Source organism: Meyerozyma guilliermondii, genomic scaffold (assembly GCF_000149425.1).
Source record: "Meyerozyma guilliermondii ATCC 6260 scaffold_2 genomic scaffold, whole genome shotgun sequence".
NCBI classification, from domain to species: domain Eukaryota; kingdom Fungi; phylum Ascomycota; class Pichiomycetes; order Serinales; family Debaryomycetaceae; genus Meyerozyma; species Meyerozyma guilliermondii.
The window spans coordinates 1,799,918-1,813,646 of NW_001809799.1; the positions used below are offsets into that span (position 1 = coordinate 1,799,918).

The 13,729-nt window shown below is 42.6% G+C and overlaps 7 protein-coding genes across 7 annotated transcripts; 5 read left to right on the plus strand and 2 right to left on the minus strand. All coding sequences in view use genetic code 12, as the record gives it.

Annotated features, from left to right (window-relative positions):
* Positions 1 to 44: 44 nt before the first annotated feature.
* On the minus strand, positions 45 to 1,595 carry PGUG_02202 (uncharacterized protein; the record flags this gene model as incomplete). Its single annotated transcript, XM_001486481.1, has 1 exon — positions 45 to 1,595. The coding sequence occupies one exon, from the start codon at positions 1,593 to 1,595 to the stop codon at positions 45 to 47; it is 1,551 nt and encodes a 516-aa protein (XP_001486531.2).
* Positions 1,596 to 2,394: 799 nt separating this feature from the next.
* SFP1 (zinc-coordinating transcription factor) lies at positions 2,395 to 3,591 on the plus strand (the record flags this gene model as incomplete). Its single annotated transcript, XM_001486482.1, has 1 exon — positions 2,395 to 3,591. The coding sequence occupies one exon, from the start codon at positions 2,395 to 2,397 to the stop codon at positions 3,589 to 3,591; it is 1,197 nt and encodes a 398-aa protein (XP_001486532.2).
* Positions 3,592 to 3,694: 103 nt separating this feature from the next.
* Positions 3,695 to 4,480, plus strand: PGUG_02204 (uncharacterized protein; the record flags this gene model as incomplete). Its single annotated transcript, XM_001486483.1, has 1 exon — positions 3,695 to 4,480. One exon carries the CDS (start codon positions 3,695 to 3,697, stop codon positions 4,478 to 4,480), a length of 786 nt encoding a protein of 261 aa, XP_001486533.2.
* Positions 4,481 to 4,595: 115 nt separating this feature from the next.
* PGUG_02205 (uncharacterized protein) lies at positions 4,596 to 7,382 on the minus strand (the record flags this gene model as incomplete). Its single annotated transcript, XM_001486484.1, has 1 exon — positions 4,596 to 7,382. One exon carries the CDS (start codon positions 7,380 to 7,382, stop codon positions 4,596 to 4,598), a length of 2,787 nt encoding a protein of 928 aa, XP_001486534.2.
* A 544-nt stretch (positions 7,383 to 7,926) lies between these two features.
* Positions 7,927 to 9,603, plus strand: PGUG_02206 (bifunctional choline kinase/ethanolamine kinase; the record flags this gene model as incomplete). Its single annotated transcript, XM_001486485.1, has 1 exon — positions 7,927 to 9,603. One exon carries the CDS (start codon positions 7,927 to 7,929, stop codon positions 9,601 to 9,603), a length of 1,677 nt encoding a protein of 558 aa, XP_001486535.2.
* A 211-nt stretch (positions 9,604 to 9,814) lies between these two features.
* Positions 9,815 to 10,948, plus strand: PEX7 (Pex7p; the record flags this gene model as incomplete). Its single annotated transcript, XM_001486486.1, has 1 exon — positions 9,815 to 10,948. One exon carries the CDS (start codon positions 9,815 to 9,817, stop codon positions 10,946 to 10,948), a length of 1,134 nt encoding a protein of 377 aa, XP_001486536.2.
* Positions 10,949 to 11,098: 150 nt separating this feature from the next.
* Positions 11,099 to 13,510, plus strand: PGUG_02208 (uncharacterized protein; the record flags this gene model as incomplete). The annotated part of the gene is made up of 1 exon (XM_001486487.1): positions 11,099 to 13,510. The coding sequence occupies one exon, from the start codon at positions 11,099 to 11,101 to the stop codon at positions 13,508 to 13,510; it is 2,412 nt and encodes an 803-aa protein (XP_001486537.2).
* Between the last annotated feature and the right edge of the window lie 219 nt (positions 13,511 to 13,729).

Consider the following 13,729-nt stretch of genomic DNA (forward strand, 5'->3'; position numbering starts at 1 on the left):
ATCATTTTATATTGAATCTCACTCTCTTATCTATCTACTTTAGCTCACGCAGTTTCTCTTTTAACCATTTCTCCAAATACCAGTTCTAACCCTCTTTCTTGCACTATATGGCGGTAACAGTTGAAGAAATACGTTTCGGACGCTTCAAATACTAGGTACCTCAAAGTGGTTAAAAATGTCTTGAAATCACGACAAAAGTTGGCAAGCTGGTCCACAATGGTATTGTGGTAGTTGAGGGTGACTGAGTTGGGGTAATCAAAGTATTCTTGGCTAATGAGAGTGTTATTATTGATGATGGGAGTTTTGAAATCTTTTAGTGCCAATTGCAAAAATTGCAACCGTTGCAAATTATTGACCACTCTTATAAGTTCAGGAATCTCATACTGATTAACGGGAACACGAAGAAACTTCAAATTGTGGAGCTGCGATAACTTTTGGAGTTGGCTGGCATACCTGTAACAGCCATCTTTATTTTGGTGAACTGACTCAAAGTCAAAATCTAGATATGTCAACGTTCCACGATGAGCCGTGATAGCATTCACTGTCTCACGTAATTCGGGTTCCCGGTGTAGAGAAGACCAACGGACTTGCAATTCAAGCTTTCGAAGCTTACTGGGTAAGTATTTGATAAAGCGAATTGCTGAATCATTAGCGTTGGCTTCATTACTGAGACCAAGACTAAGAGTGTGAAGGTTAACCATTTTTGGCTGCAAAACGTCAAGGAAATAGTCCACGCCCTGAACCTTTTCCGTGCAATTGAGGAGCTTGAGCGTCTTGATTTGATTGAGATCAATAGTTTTTGACAACCGATTGGCATCATTGGCACATATGCACATATCTTTCAAGACCAATTCCGTGATCGATTGCAGCAAAGGAAATGCCGAAAACTGTGCAATATAATTTGCTTCGTCAACATATGGATCCGGAAGCTCAATAAAGTTTGAAACAGAGCTTGCATGTTCACTATTCTTCAAGGCACTTGTCAGACTGTTTCTTGACAAGGTGAGCGAGCTGAGATTCACAAACCTAGGCAATGCAAGTTTTGCTAGATTTGTGTGCTGGCCAAATCCAGAGACCAGTAGCTCTTCTAGACGATACACATGGTTGTCACCGGCAAATAAATTGACCTTTTCAAAACTCTTGAAATTTCCAACTACTGATTTCATGTTCACCAAATTTGGCACTTTTGAAAGAAGTTCACAAGATAAGTACATTTGAATAGTGAACCACTTGAGTTGCTCCAAATTCGAAAGGTTTGGGAATATCTTTTCAAGGAAGTGAAAAAGTTCAAGTTCCGGAAGATCGGGAATTTCGTCCATGAACTGAAGAACCCGAACGTATGAACAATATTTTTGGTTCAGGTACAAATTCTTCATAAATAGCGTAAAAGAATAAAGAGACTTGATGGTGGTGGACCTCGTCGACTTTAAGTCTTCAGTTCCATATGGTAGACGCGACGAATCAATAGTGACCGATGAGTAAATCTGGGGTAGAAGAAGGTCATAGTTGGCCTTACAAGTATACCCAAGACGAAGTACATCGCTGGTCGCGATATATGTGCTGATCTTGCTGATCAACTCTGGTGGTAAATCCATTAGGATAGATCGGTTTTCACCACCAACAAAATATTTCAAGGTTCCGGCCCCGGCATATGCATATGCACGATGGCCGCAATCGGGAATTATCTGATCGGATCTATAAACCCGAGAGAAATCGATTCAAGCTCAAGACACCAGGGACACCATTACATCCAATGCACCATATTCACCTGCGTGTCGGCGCAAAAAAATAAACAAAGTGTCAAGACCTGCAGGCGGAATACCGGACCTATTTGGAGGGGTTACCCGGTCATCGGCTCAACATGCATGTCCTCCGATAGAAATATGAAACTACCCCTGATTTATATCCACATTTCAAACTTTTTCTTGTTGCTCCGCCCAGATTTTTCGCTGTTCTGCACCACACGTTTCCAAACGACGTTTTTCCCGAGAGTGGCGGTGGCAACAACGGGCCACATCCATCCACCAATTGCTGATTGGCGGTTACCCGGGAGTCGTGTGCGTACCCCTTGGCCAACTTAATAATCTGTCCATCTGCTAGGAGAGATATTACAGAACCGTCCGTTTACAACACGGTATAGACTAGACAGGAGAAGCACATTGGAGGTGGAATCAAGCATAGGGGGTTTTATTAATTAAGAGCTTCCCAATTACATGTACTGATAAATTTGTCGATTTTTCACCATCAAGGAGTAGTCACGAGCAACACCTAATTTAGAGTCATAGACGAACCTTTGGAGGTTCCAGAACCAAGCAAGGCATTACCGAGGGACGATAGTATCGTAGAGTATCGTTTGACAAATCATTTGTTTTCCTCATCGATCTCCAGATCTAAATGTTCAACACTGAAATTTTCAATAATGGGTCCGGGTCTGGTTCCGATAACCATCTAGCCATTCCCCAGCCCATAGATATTACATACCAGCGACAGCAGCTGATATTCAATAATTCCAGGTTCCGCAGAGAGTCCATAGCTCATTCTCAGGGTATGGGAGGAGTGCTGTGGGGGTCAGTTACCATCGGGCTGTGGCTCAAGGATGAAGTGATGATGTTGAACCAGCATCAGAACCAGAATCAAAACCAGAATCAGTTTCAAAATCAGGCAGCCCAACTCATCAACCCTAGAAGGGGACTGTTCCGCCATCCTAGTACCAGTCATCATATGGCTACTTCGCCACCACTGCAAGCGTCATATCTTCCTAATCTCGAAGCGGATTACTGTAAGGATTACAGTTGCTGTGGACAGCATCTCCCCACATTGCATGATTTGTTGCGACATTATGAAGAGGCCCATATTAGTCTGTCACCACCGGCTGACCATAACCTCTTGAATTCAGCCAGATCCAATAGGGCCAATCTCAATAATATCCACAATGTAATGGAGACCGTCAGCACCAACGACGTGTTCTTGAATACCCAGCAGCATCCTCAAGTGCAACCCACCATCAATGCGGCACCATTTCAATTCAATCTTCAGCACCAAACCATCAACCAAAGCTTTGGCATTCCTCAACAACGTAACAACAGCAATACTCACCAGAACCACAACGGAGGCATCCAACAGCATGGCAATGGTGCTACTTCGATTCCTCCTTCCAGTATTCAGCAACAGCAATTACCTCAACAGGTACATCCACAACAAGTGCACCATCAGTCACCGCTTGGTCAATCTAGACCAGGGTCGGCTCAGGCTGAAGATGATGATAGCACCATGTATATCGATGACCCAGCACGTCATTTATATGTGATGGAAAATACCGAGCATAAACCATTTAAATGTCCCGTGATTGGATGTGAAAAAACGTACAAGAACCAAAACGGTCTCAAATACCATCGTTTGCACGGGCACCAGAATCAAAAGTTGAAAGAAAACCCCGATGGAACTATTTCCATTATCGACCCGGAATCCAACACGCCGTACTTGGATGGAGCGGGCATGGAAAAAGATAAGCCATACCGCTGTGAGGTATGTGGCAAACGGTATAAGAATCTTAATGGTCTCAAGTACCACAGGGGCCACACTACCCACTAGCATGTAGTATAGCGGTGTATGAGCGCATGAATAGGAAATGTAATGTTTAAATTTTTAAAGTTCGCGTCGAATAATTCAATTCCCCACAAATTAACTTTACACAATGGTTAATCTAGCTGTACCACTAGCGTTGACGAGGCAATCATTGTACTATAGTACAATTCTCTTCTCGACTCTTGCTATCTTGCTTCCGTTATCCATTTTATCTTACTTGTACTTTTATTCAACTTTGATCCCCATTCTGGTTTTGAGGGTCCCCATCACTTTTTCTCCAAAAGAAAGTTTTCACGAAGAAAGGAGAGGCTATGCAAATCTAGAACCATACATCAAGGTATTTGAGCAGACTCCAGACCTCATGTATTTATTATCTTTGAACTTGGACATTATATGCTACTCTGAGAAAAACAGTATTAGGTCGGTGATCCATAACGTAACCCTTGGCTCATATTCGGCCAGATCAACATTTGTACTCAACTGTGAAGAGGATTACATTTTCCACTCGAATAATCGGCTCATTCCTTATAAGCTACGCCATTATGTGTCTCCCCAATTGACCGATATACGCAAGATTGTAAATGTCAATTCTCAGTATTCTTTGCAAAGTGGACGACAGATATCAGAGACTCTGTCATATAATGCTAGAATTGATGTTCATAGAAACACCGACGTTGACGATAACCATTCGTTTTTGGAATTTTATGTCCAGTGGGATGGTATTAGGTACTATATGGTGACATACTATAAATCGTCCATGTTAGTGGGTATAATTATATTCTGGGGGTTCAGCTCGTTTGTGTGTTTATTGACAGCACTAGTAACATGGACGAAATACAACGAGCAAAATGAACAAGATTTCAGGAGAAACATAAAAGTCAAGAAAGAGACCTGAAAGACATGAAGAGAGAGAGTCATGAATTACGAATAGATAGGAACATGGTCCAATGAGAGAGTCATTTAATAAATAGGAATAAAAACCTAAGTATCATGAAAAATGAATTGCGGCCTCAGCCTCCATTCATCTTTAAATCGTTCGCTTCTTCTACCAGCAAGAATGGCACAATCTTTTTGAAGTAGTCTGTCTCGTTGATATCTCCCGTGCTCCAAGCTCCCATCAATGGTGCATTGATCTTGCTGTTGAGTTGATCCGTTTCGACTCGATGAATCATGTACTTTTCAAACTCCTCGACCACCAGATTCCATTCGTTTAATCGTTTACCGAGCTTCTCCCATTTGGCCCTATCATTTGGACTCAAATTCTCATACACCAGAGATTGTTCTATACCTCCAAAATCATTCAGTATCATCAAGTCATTCTCTTGACTCAAATATAACTTATCGTAGGGATCATCTCGAACGAATATGGATATGGTAGGTATTTCAGGCACATCAGGTACACAACGACTAAAAGGAACTCTTGGTGCTTGCATTTTCATGATCGAAAACCTGTTACTAAGGGAATCATGATCAACAATGAGTTCAAATTTGAGGACTGGCCGTACAACCTCAGGAACCTTATTGAAAAGCTCAGGCGGCTGCGTTTGTTCATCGTTGGGGCTCCACAGTTCCGTGGAAATGCTGCTGATATCCGAATCCTCAGTGGAGTTGTCGGTATTGGAAGTGGGAGTAGATTTGTAGGACATGACAGACGGACTTGACGACTGTGACATTGTGGAATATGAAGTTGATAGGGATGTCAATGATACCGAGTTCCTATTGTTGCGAAGTTGAGGAGGTTTCTTGGGCTCTTCCATGGACAACATCTTGAAAAGTTTGCCAATAGAGGTAACCAAAGAGCTCTTGTCTTTGATATCGGGGCTTGACGTACTTCTATCGATGACCAGAGCTGGAGTAACAGGTAAGGAAGAGCATGAATAAACCGCCTCATCAAAGATTTCGTATGGATGAGTTTTGCGAATCTCACTTGGGGTTGAAATAACTGGCGCTGTTGAAACGTCACCTGCCAAGTAAAACTCGTCCTTGGCATTGACGGGCACAATACCCAACTTTCTGCTACCCAATGGACTGTCTGGTTTGTAATAGTCACACTCATTATCATGAGCAAGTAACATCTCGTGAGCTTTACGAACCCGAGATTCAACCTTCTTGGTGGTTTGTATGGCAATTGAAGACTCGAAATTGTTGATGCCAATGACACGCCAAACCAAGAGCCTGATGAAATAAGAGCTAACAAGTCCATTCCAATGGGTGAAGAATCGCTCCCAACATTGATTAGATATCAACCAATTGACAAAATTTACCTTGAAACTCTCATTCAAATCTTGAAGCCACTTAAGATGAGGTGCTGAAGTATCTTCACAAGTAGGAAGTGTTTCTGGTATTCTATCCCAAACATTGAAAAGAAACGAGAGGCATTTAAGCAACGTTTGTACATGATCAGTATTCTGTAACATCATGTAAATACATCCAAGCCAAAACTCCCAATTAATGTCTTGACCTACTTGATGGACAATTTCATGGGCTACATTCAAGATCACACCATTCTTGTGGTAGTCGTAAATGCTGCTTGTTCTAGCAATGGCAACAAGAAGACCGTCCACTTTTCTGCATAACGCATATCGAAACGAGATGTCAGAAAACGTCAAATCACGGAAGGTCTTGAGAATTTTTAGGATAGGCGATGCCAAATTCGATTTTGCAGGACCACGACTCATATTAGTTGGTCTGTCCGTTGGACGTTCGGAATTTGCAATTGCCATGCGATTGATACTTGTTTCGAAAATTTGGAAAATGTGCCCTAAAATTATCTGGAAGCCCGGGAGTGAAGGCGGATCAAAATCCTCATCAACATAATGCAGACAAACATTTAAATAGTGACGTAGAAAAGAGTTGAATATGTCTGAGTCACTAGAGCACCATCGGTGTACCCAGGTTCCATTGGGGTCTTTTATACCATCGACGGGATGCTGTGGTGGAGGCATGCAATTAAGGTGATGACGATTCTTTGGCACGTTTATACCAGAAAAATTAACCCAAGCTTGCACTGGAACAGGAAACAATAGCCTTGACTCATTTTTTGAGGTTACATTCGCTTCGGAACGTTTTAAAACTGAAACCCGAACGTTTAATAGGAACAAAAGGGCATTGCTAACCTTGGGAATGTGGAAGAAACCATAAGCAAAAACCTTACCTGCAAACGCCAGAAAGGCAAGCAGTGTCACCTTGAGAGACAGGAGACGAGAAATGACATAATCCAAAGTGGAAACCAAGAGTTGGCGATATTGACGAAGGGTATCTTTATCAGACGAAAACCATTCTGAACGAGATATTATGCGAGAGATACCCTCGAGGTAAGCGTTTCGATCGGTGCTTGTAACCAGAGAAGTAAGTGCTACCGAGCCGAGAAGTGATGACCACCATCTAAGCAAAATAGAAGTTAATACGCTTGCAAGTGAGCGCTGGACTTGAATGTCACAATTTTCCAGAAGTTCAAGCGAATTGGATGCACGGAGAAATGGTAGAAGGGTCTTTCTTAGGATGTTAGTTTTGGTGACGTAGTTGCTTTTGGTAGCAAATTTGGAGTGAACCACCTCAAGTTTTTTAATACGTTTAAGGACAACTTTGATGTACTTGGGATCACGTACGGAAGGGTTTCGAGGCGAGCTAGGCGTGGCTATAGGGGATGATGTTAATCGTGGCGTCGAAGGGGCACGAGGAGGTGTTATAGCAGTTGGTATTGAAGGCAGGGGGGCTGTAAGCGTGGTTTGGGAATTTGTTGATGACACCGAATGGGTGGATTTGGATGACCTCTTGCGGTTTATCGTTGGAGACATGGACAGTAAAGCGAAGGTATAGGGTGGGAAACCTCAAAGGGAACAAATGTATGTCAAATATATCACGGTTACGAGCGAGTTTATGACCTCAAACAGGTCAATCTCGACGGTGTGGGGAAAGATCTTTCAAAAGATCGTGAGCACCAAAAGGGTTCAATGAATAAAAATGATGTTATTTGCTAGTTCCATGTGATAGGTACACGAGGGTGAAGCCAAAAGTATTAGCGCCGAGTAAAACTCTAAAAAAAACGATGGAAAAACGCCGGAATGAAGGAGCTCAGCTGTTCCTTCTTTTGGCAAATGTACCTGCAGGACATGCACCACGAAAATGGACATTGGCATTAAGGTTTGGGACCAAAAAGAGCCGAAAAATGCCGAAAACCTGTAGAAGACACAATTTCGCCTCAAAAATCAGAATTATTTGTTTTCAATCTCGTCCCATGGATATTGCAAGTTTTGACTACTCTATCGTGTTCCCCTGATCACCGTTCCTTGCTGAAACACCCGTACACCAGGCCAAGCCTTCTCATCCGCCCTGCTTAGTATGCACGCCCATAGACGCTGTGCTTGTATGCATGCGCGCGAATACCAAGACCATTTTGTCTCACGACTACTAACCACCATGTCACAACCCCATTCTCGTCTGCGGTCTCGTCTGAGGCACTCAGCGGCTCTGTCGCGACTGACTAGTGCTACAAGAAGACCATCCTTACGTCGGAGGTCACTTTCAGCTTCGTCTCTCACAAAACTTTTGCTTACTTCGACTACTGTCGATTCCGATTCGTCGATTCCAACGGTTTCTGCAACCATTGACAATACTCTTCCCCTTGATTTCTTCAAACTGGACTTGGTGGGAGTTATAAAAGCCCTCAAGGTCAGTAAATGGCACAAGAGACAGCTTATACCAGCGCAGTTGTCGGTGCAACGTATTCTGGGTGCTTTAACGAACTCGATCTACAAGCTTGAATACAAGGATCCAGTACTGAATGTCAACTTGCCTGCTCTCTTGCTTCGTGTTTACGGAAAAAATGTTGATCTGGTTGTTGACAGGGATACTGAGCTCGAGGTTTTGATCAAATTGCTGCAGAAAAAAATTGGTCCTCGACTTTTGGGAATTTTCATCAATGGTAGAATCGAACAATTTTTGGAAGGCTACGTTACGCTTAATCGATTACAAATCCGAGACGCCGTGATTTCACAAATGATAGCGAGAAGAATGAAGGATCTTCACTACAAATTGGAATTGGATGATAAGGACCGTAAAGGCATCCCAGCAACTTGGAAATTTATTTTGAGATGGTTAGACCTTTTTGAACGGACAATTTTGCCCACCTGGGACAACTTTGACCATCGGGAAGCATTTTTGACTGATTACCGTAAATTTAGAGATGCAGTCTTGAGGTACAGAAAATGGTTATTTGACCAATATGAGGAGGATATCAGCACAAACTTGAGGTTTTGTCACAACGATACTCAATATGGTAACCTTCTTTTACATGATCTGTTCTCGCCTGAGGATATTATAGTGCCACAAGAGTCATCGTCTCTCACATCCACCACCAATAAGAAGGACACCAACTTGGCAGTAATTGATTTTGAGTACTCTGGACCAAATTTTCCTGCCTACGACCTTGTGAACCATTTTTGTGAATGGATGTCTGACTACCACAATGAAGAATGCTCATACTATATTCATCACGATCGCTATCCCACCCAATTAGAGCAGCTCAATCTCATTAAATCGTACGTGGAGTACGACTTCCATTATCCTTCAAGTAACTACAAAACCAACGCTAATGTGGATGTGACTTCGGTGACCGATATACTTCAATACGAAATCAGGAAACTCTACAACGAGTGCATTTTGTGGCGTCCAACAGTGCTGATTTTTTGGTGCTTATGGGGCCTTATCCAAAACGGACCTGAGAACGATACCACTACCGATGACTTGGGTTCGAGAAAGGAAGAGCAGGGCGTAGGAGCTACTTATAGTATTTCTACTGGGGTCGATGCTTTACAATTGGACGAAAATGTGGTTGTTGAAGATGAGATCACTTCAAGTGACGACAGTTTCGAGTACCTCAAGTATGCCCAGCAAAAGGCTTCTCTCATGTGGGGAGATCTTATTGGTTTAGGCATTGTGGACGAGCTGCAAGTCGATCAATCAATGCATCACCTTATCAAGCATTTAGACTGTGGATTATTCGAGTTGGCTGCGTAATGCTGACTGCTAAAAGTGCAAGACTATTTAATACCAAAAGGGTAGATTTAATTCTTACGAGTATAGAATAAGGCTGGACTACTAGCTTACTATATATTAGCCTTAGACTTACTGTAGATCACCTTTTACTCTTTTTCCATGGATACCTAATGGTATATCTTCCTGTATACAGCTCAATACTATCTGCCTCGGCGCACACTCTCTTGTCATCATGTTAGCATTTAGGACTGCTGGTCACAATGGTTATGGCGTACAATACCTGCCGTTTTTCGATAACAAGCTAGCGGTAGCGACGGCAGCCAATTATGGGTTGGTAGGAAATGGTCGATTATATATTCTTCTGATCGAGCCAAATGGAACAATTGCAAATCCGATTTCTTGGGATACCCAAGATGGACTTTTCGACATATCTTGGAGCGAGAACCATGAAAATCAGCTTGTGGCGGCAAGCGGTGATGGCTCTATAAAATTATTCGATACGACGGTTGGTCAGTTTCCAGTTATGAATTGGAGAGAACATGAAAGAGAAGTGTTTCTGGTCAATTGGAACCTCGTAGACAAATCTACTTTCGTGTCGTCTTCGTGGGATGGAACCATAAAGATTTGGGACCCGCTGAGACCTCAATCGTTAATGACTCTTCGTTCTCCTACAGATCACTCTGTGCGAAGTTCTGGGCCCAATCCAGGACCTAATTCAGCAACAAATTCTGGGGCTCCCGGGGCTCCAGGAACCACCCCGTCTTCGAGTACCGCCCAGTGTGTCTACAATGCATCTTTCTCGCCTCATTCTCCATCCACCATCATCAGTTGCAATGGCACATCCCATATTCAAGTGTGGGACATCCGTGCACCACGACAGCTCCAAGTTGACTATATTGGCCATGGCGGAATGGAGGCCTTGAGTTGTGATTGGAACAAGTACAAGTCTACAGTGGTGGCTACGGCAGGAACGGACAAGCTGGTGAGGATTTGGGACTTGCGAATGATCACCAAAATCGACCAGCCAAATCCCATTGCACCCATGCCTGCATACCACATACGAGGGCCTACTCCACTAAATGAATTACTAGGGCATGAATTTGCAGTACGAAAAGTCATGTGGTCTCCACACTCGGGAAACGAGCTCATAAGTGCATCGTACGATATGACATGCCGAGTATGGAACGATATGTCAAATGAAAGAGCCCGGTTCTTGAACTCTGGGGCCGGTGGGTGTAAGGGTGTGATGTCCAGGCATCGAGAATTTGTTATTGGATGTGATTATAGTTTATGGGGAGAACCTGGATGGGCTGCATCTACCGGGTGGGACGAAATGGTGTATGTATGGGATTCCAAGCGGTTGTAACTTTGGGAATATTTCCTGCATTTTACCCATGTCATGTTATTACCTTTCCTAATTGGGATGGGTTGCAACCGATTGCAGTAAGCAAAACAATGGAACTTTAGATAGCCTTATATACCCGGGGCTATAATAATTGCTTGCGAGACTGTCATTATGTATCATGTGGTGATTCCCCTTGAATACACCTATGTCATCAACTTGATAACCAACAACTACTTTCATACTCAAAACCAATGGTTCAAGTACGATTCAGGTCCATCGGTAATCGATATCATTGACAACGTCCAAGCTATCCATCGCGAAGCCGACAAACTCAATGAATCCATTGATGGGTCTGTGAATGTGGTAGAGGGACTGTCCAGTCAAGAATATGTGGTAACTATATCTTCCACCAACCAGTCGTTTGTCAATAATGCCAGAACCAAAATTCTTCAAAAGTATAACCGGGTTGGGTACAAGCAAGTGGAGCTTGAGGCTAGCTCTTTCCGCAAATTGAACCACGACTTTTTCTTCTATTTGAACGACTTGGCTTCTCGTTATGATGTGGATATTATTATCAGTGACGAGAACACCGACTTTCAAACCAAGGTGAACCGGTCAAATCATCCGTATGTGTATGTGTTGGGATTTGAGGATAACATCACCGTGGCTGAGTCACAATTGAGAATTCTCTTGGACACCATGATGGATGAATATCATTTGGATTATGTGAATATTGATCTCTCGGTGGTGCCATTGATCGGAGGTATTGACCTCTACAACTTTAACCAAATTGCTATGCAACTGAAAGCCAACATTTATATCCTGGACCTTCTCCCCAGCTTGTTCAGTACCAAGGTTCTCGATACCACAAGCCAACTCAAAATCTCCATCACTGCTAGAAACGTCCATGAAATCGCCTTGTCCAAGCATATTCTTACCAGGCTCTTGGAACAACTAAAAAGCAACGGGAAATGGGATCTTTTCGTCAAACTGGTGACGCTTCCAAAGACCACCATTGATGCCTTAGTATTGCACAACCAGCCTGAATTATTGAATATCATGTTCAAATACGGTGTCTATGTTCAGGTCCCATCGCTCGCCGAACCGGGCGAGTATGACATTATCATTCAAGGTCAGACGGCCGAAATGGTGAATGATGCAGTAGAGGACCTTGCTTTGTTGGGCAGCAGGTATTATACCCTCACGCTTCGGCCTGCTGGATTCCCCAACGATATCGTTAACAAGCTTCTGAAACTTGTCAGTAATAAGCGTTCATGCGTGGTCACCGCTAGCAGCCATTGCATTGAGTTAACAGGATTAGCTGAAGATATCAAGGCGGCTCTCTCTGATTTTAACACTGACTATGTGTACTGGCATTCATGTTTCAGTGGAGACTTTGATATCAAGCTTCAAATTGAGTTGAACAATAGTCAAAAGGACTTTATAAGCGGTAAGAAAAACGGAAAGCTTATCAAGATATTGAACCAACTCCATCTGATTCCCCAAATTCAATTCAAGCCATTCAACCAGAACAATTTTTATATTGATATCAGTATCACCAGTGGAAACCCCACCACACTCCCTCAATTGCTCCAGGCTATTCACCTTGTTGAGTGCGAGCTTCCAGCAGAAGATCAGTTTAACATTCCCGAGGTGTTCCATAAATCTATCATTGGTAATGGTGGATCGATTATTCAGTCAATTATGAAAAAGTATAACGTTTTCATCAAATTCTCGAACAAAAATAACTTAAATGAGTCGCGAGTGTTCTACACCTACAAACGAAGCAACAATGTCTTGATCAAGTGTCCTAGAAAAAATAGTCGAAACATCATGTTGGCTAGGTATGAGATCGACCAACTCGTTCAGCTGTGTCTCAAAAACCAAGCCATGATACCTGGACTTGCACATTATCGTACCACTGGATTTAAGCTTCTCAAGGGACATTATATGTTGATGATCAATGCCAAGAATAAAAACTTGAACTTTGTCAATGAATTGGAAATCAAGCATGGAGTGTATATCGATTTCCCCAAATCTGTTGAAGCGTTTCAGAATAGCAACGAGTTGACGGTTTCTATCCGTGGTTCTGATCACCGTTCTCAACAATGTGCTGAGCAATTACGGTTGCAAATGCCAATAAACTACGAAATCAAAGTGACATTTTCTCCAGGGAAATTCGACCATATGATCAGCGAGGCCAATGTCGAGTTCTGTGAGCGGGTATTGGTACCATTAAACGTGAGACATGATGTAACTCTTACGATTAATGAGACGCCTATTGGCACTTACGACACTGGATTTCACCAGGTGATCTTGAGCTCGTATCTGGATGCAAGCATCAAGGCAGGAGTACAGCAATTGACTAGCTTTTTGAGAGAGAAAGAGTTTATGATTGCGGACCGTAGTCCCTGGAAGTATGAGCAAATTGTGGATACTGAAGTCGAGCAATTGCGGCCAATCAATAATGTGGTGCGACCAGTTGCAAAATTCGAGAAAAATGCAGTAAACTACAATTTCACTAACGACCAACCAGGAATGATAAGATATCGCAATCAATATGCCAACATCTTGATACCATAAAAAATTTATATATGTGAAGCAATCCTCAATATATAAGCTCACACGCTAGTTTAATGATCACAAGAGAATATGAAACTCACACTACATATCAAAATACTAAATATTCAACAAGCAAAAAACAAATATGAAGTGATTACTACAAATAGACGCCCATCTGCTTACTTGCCCGTCACTTCTTACTCATTTTTTACTCATTGTTCATCGATTTGTTCAAGCCCA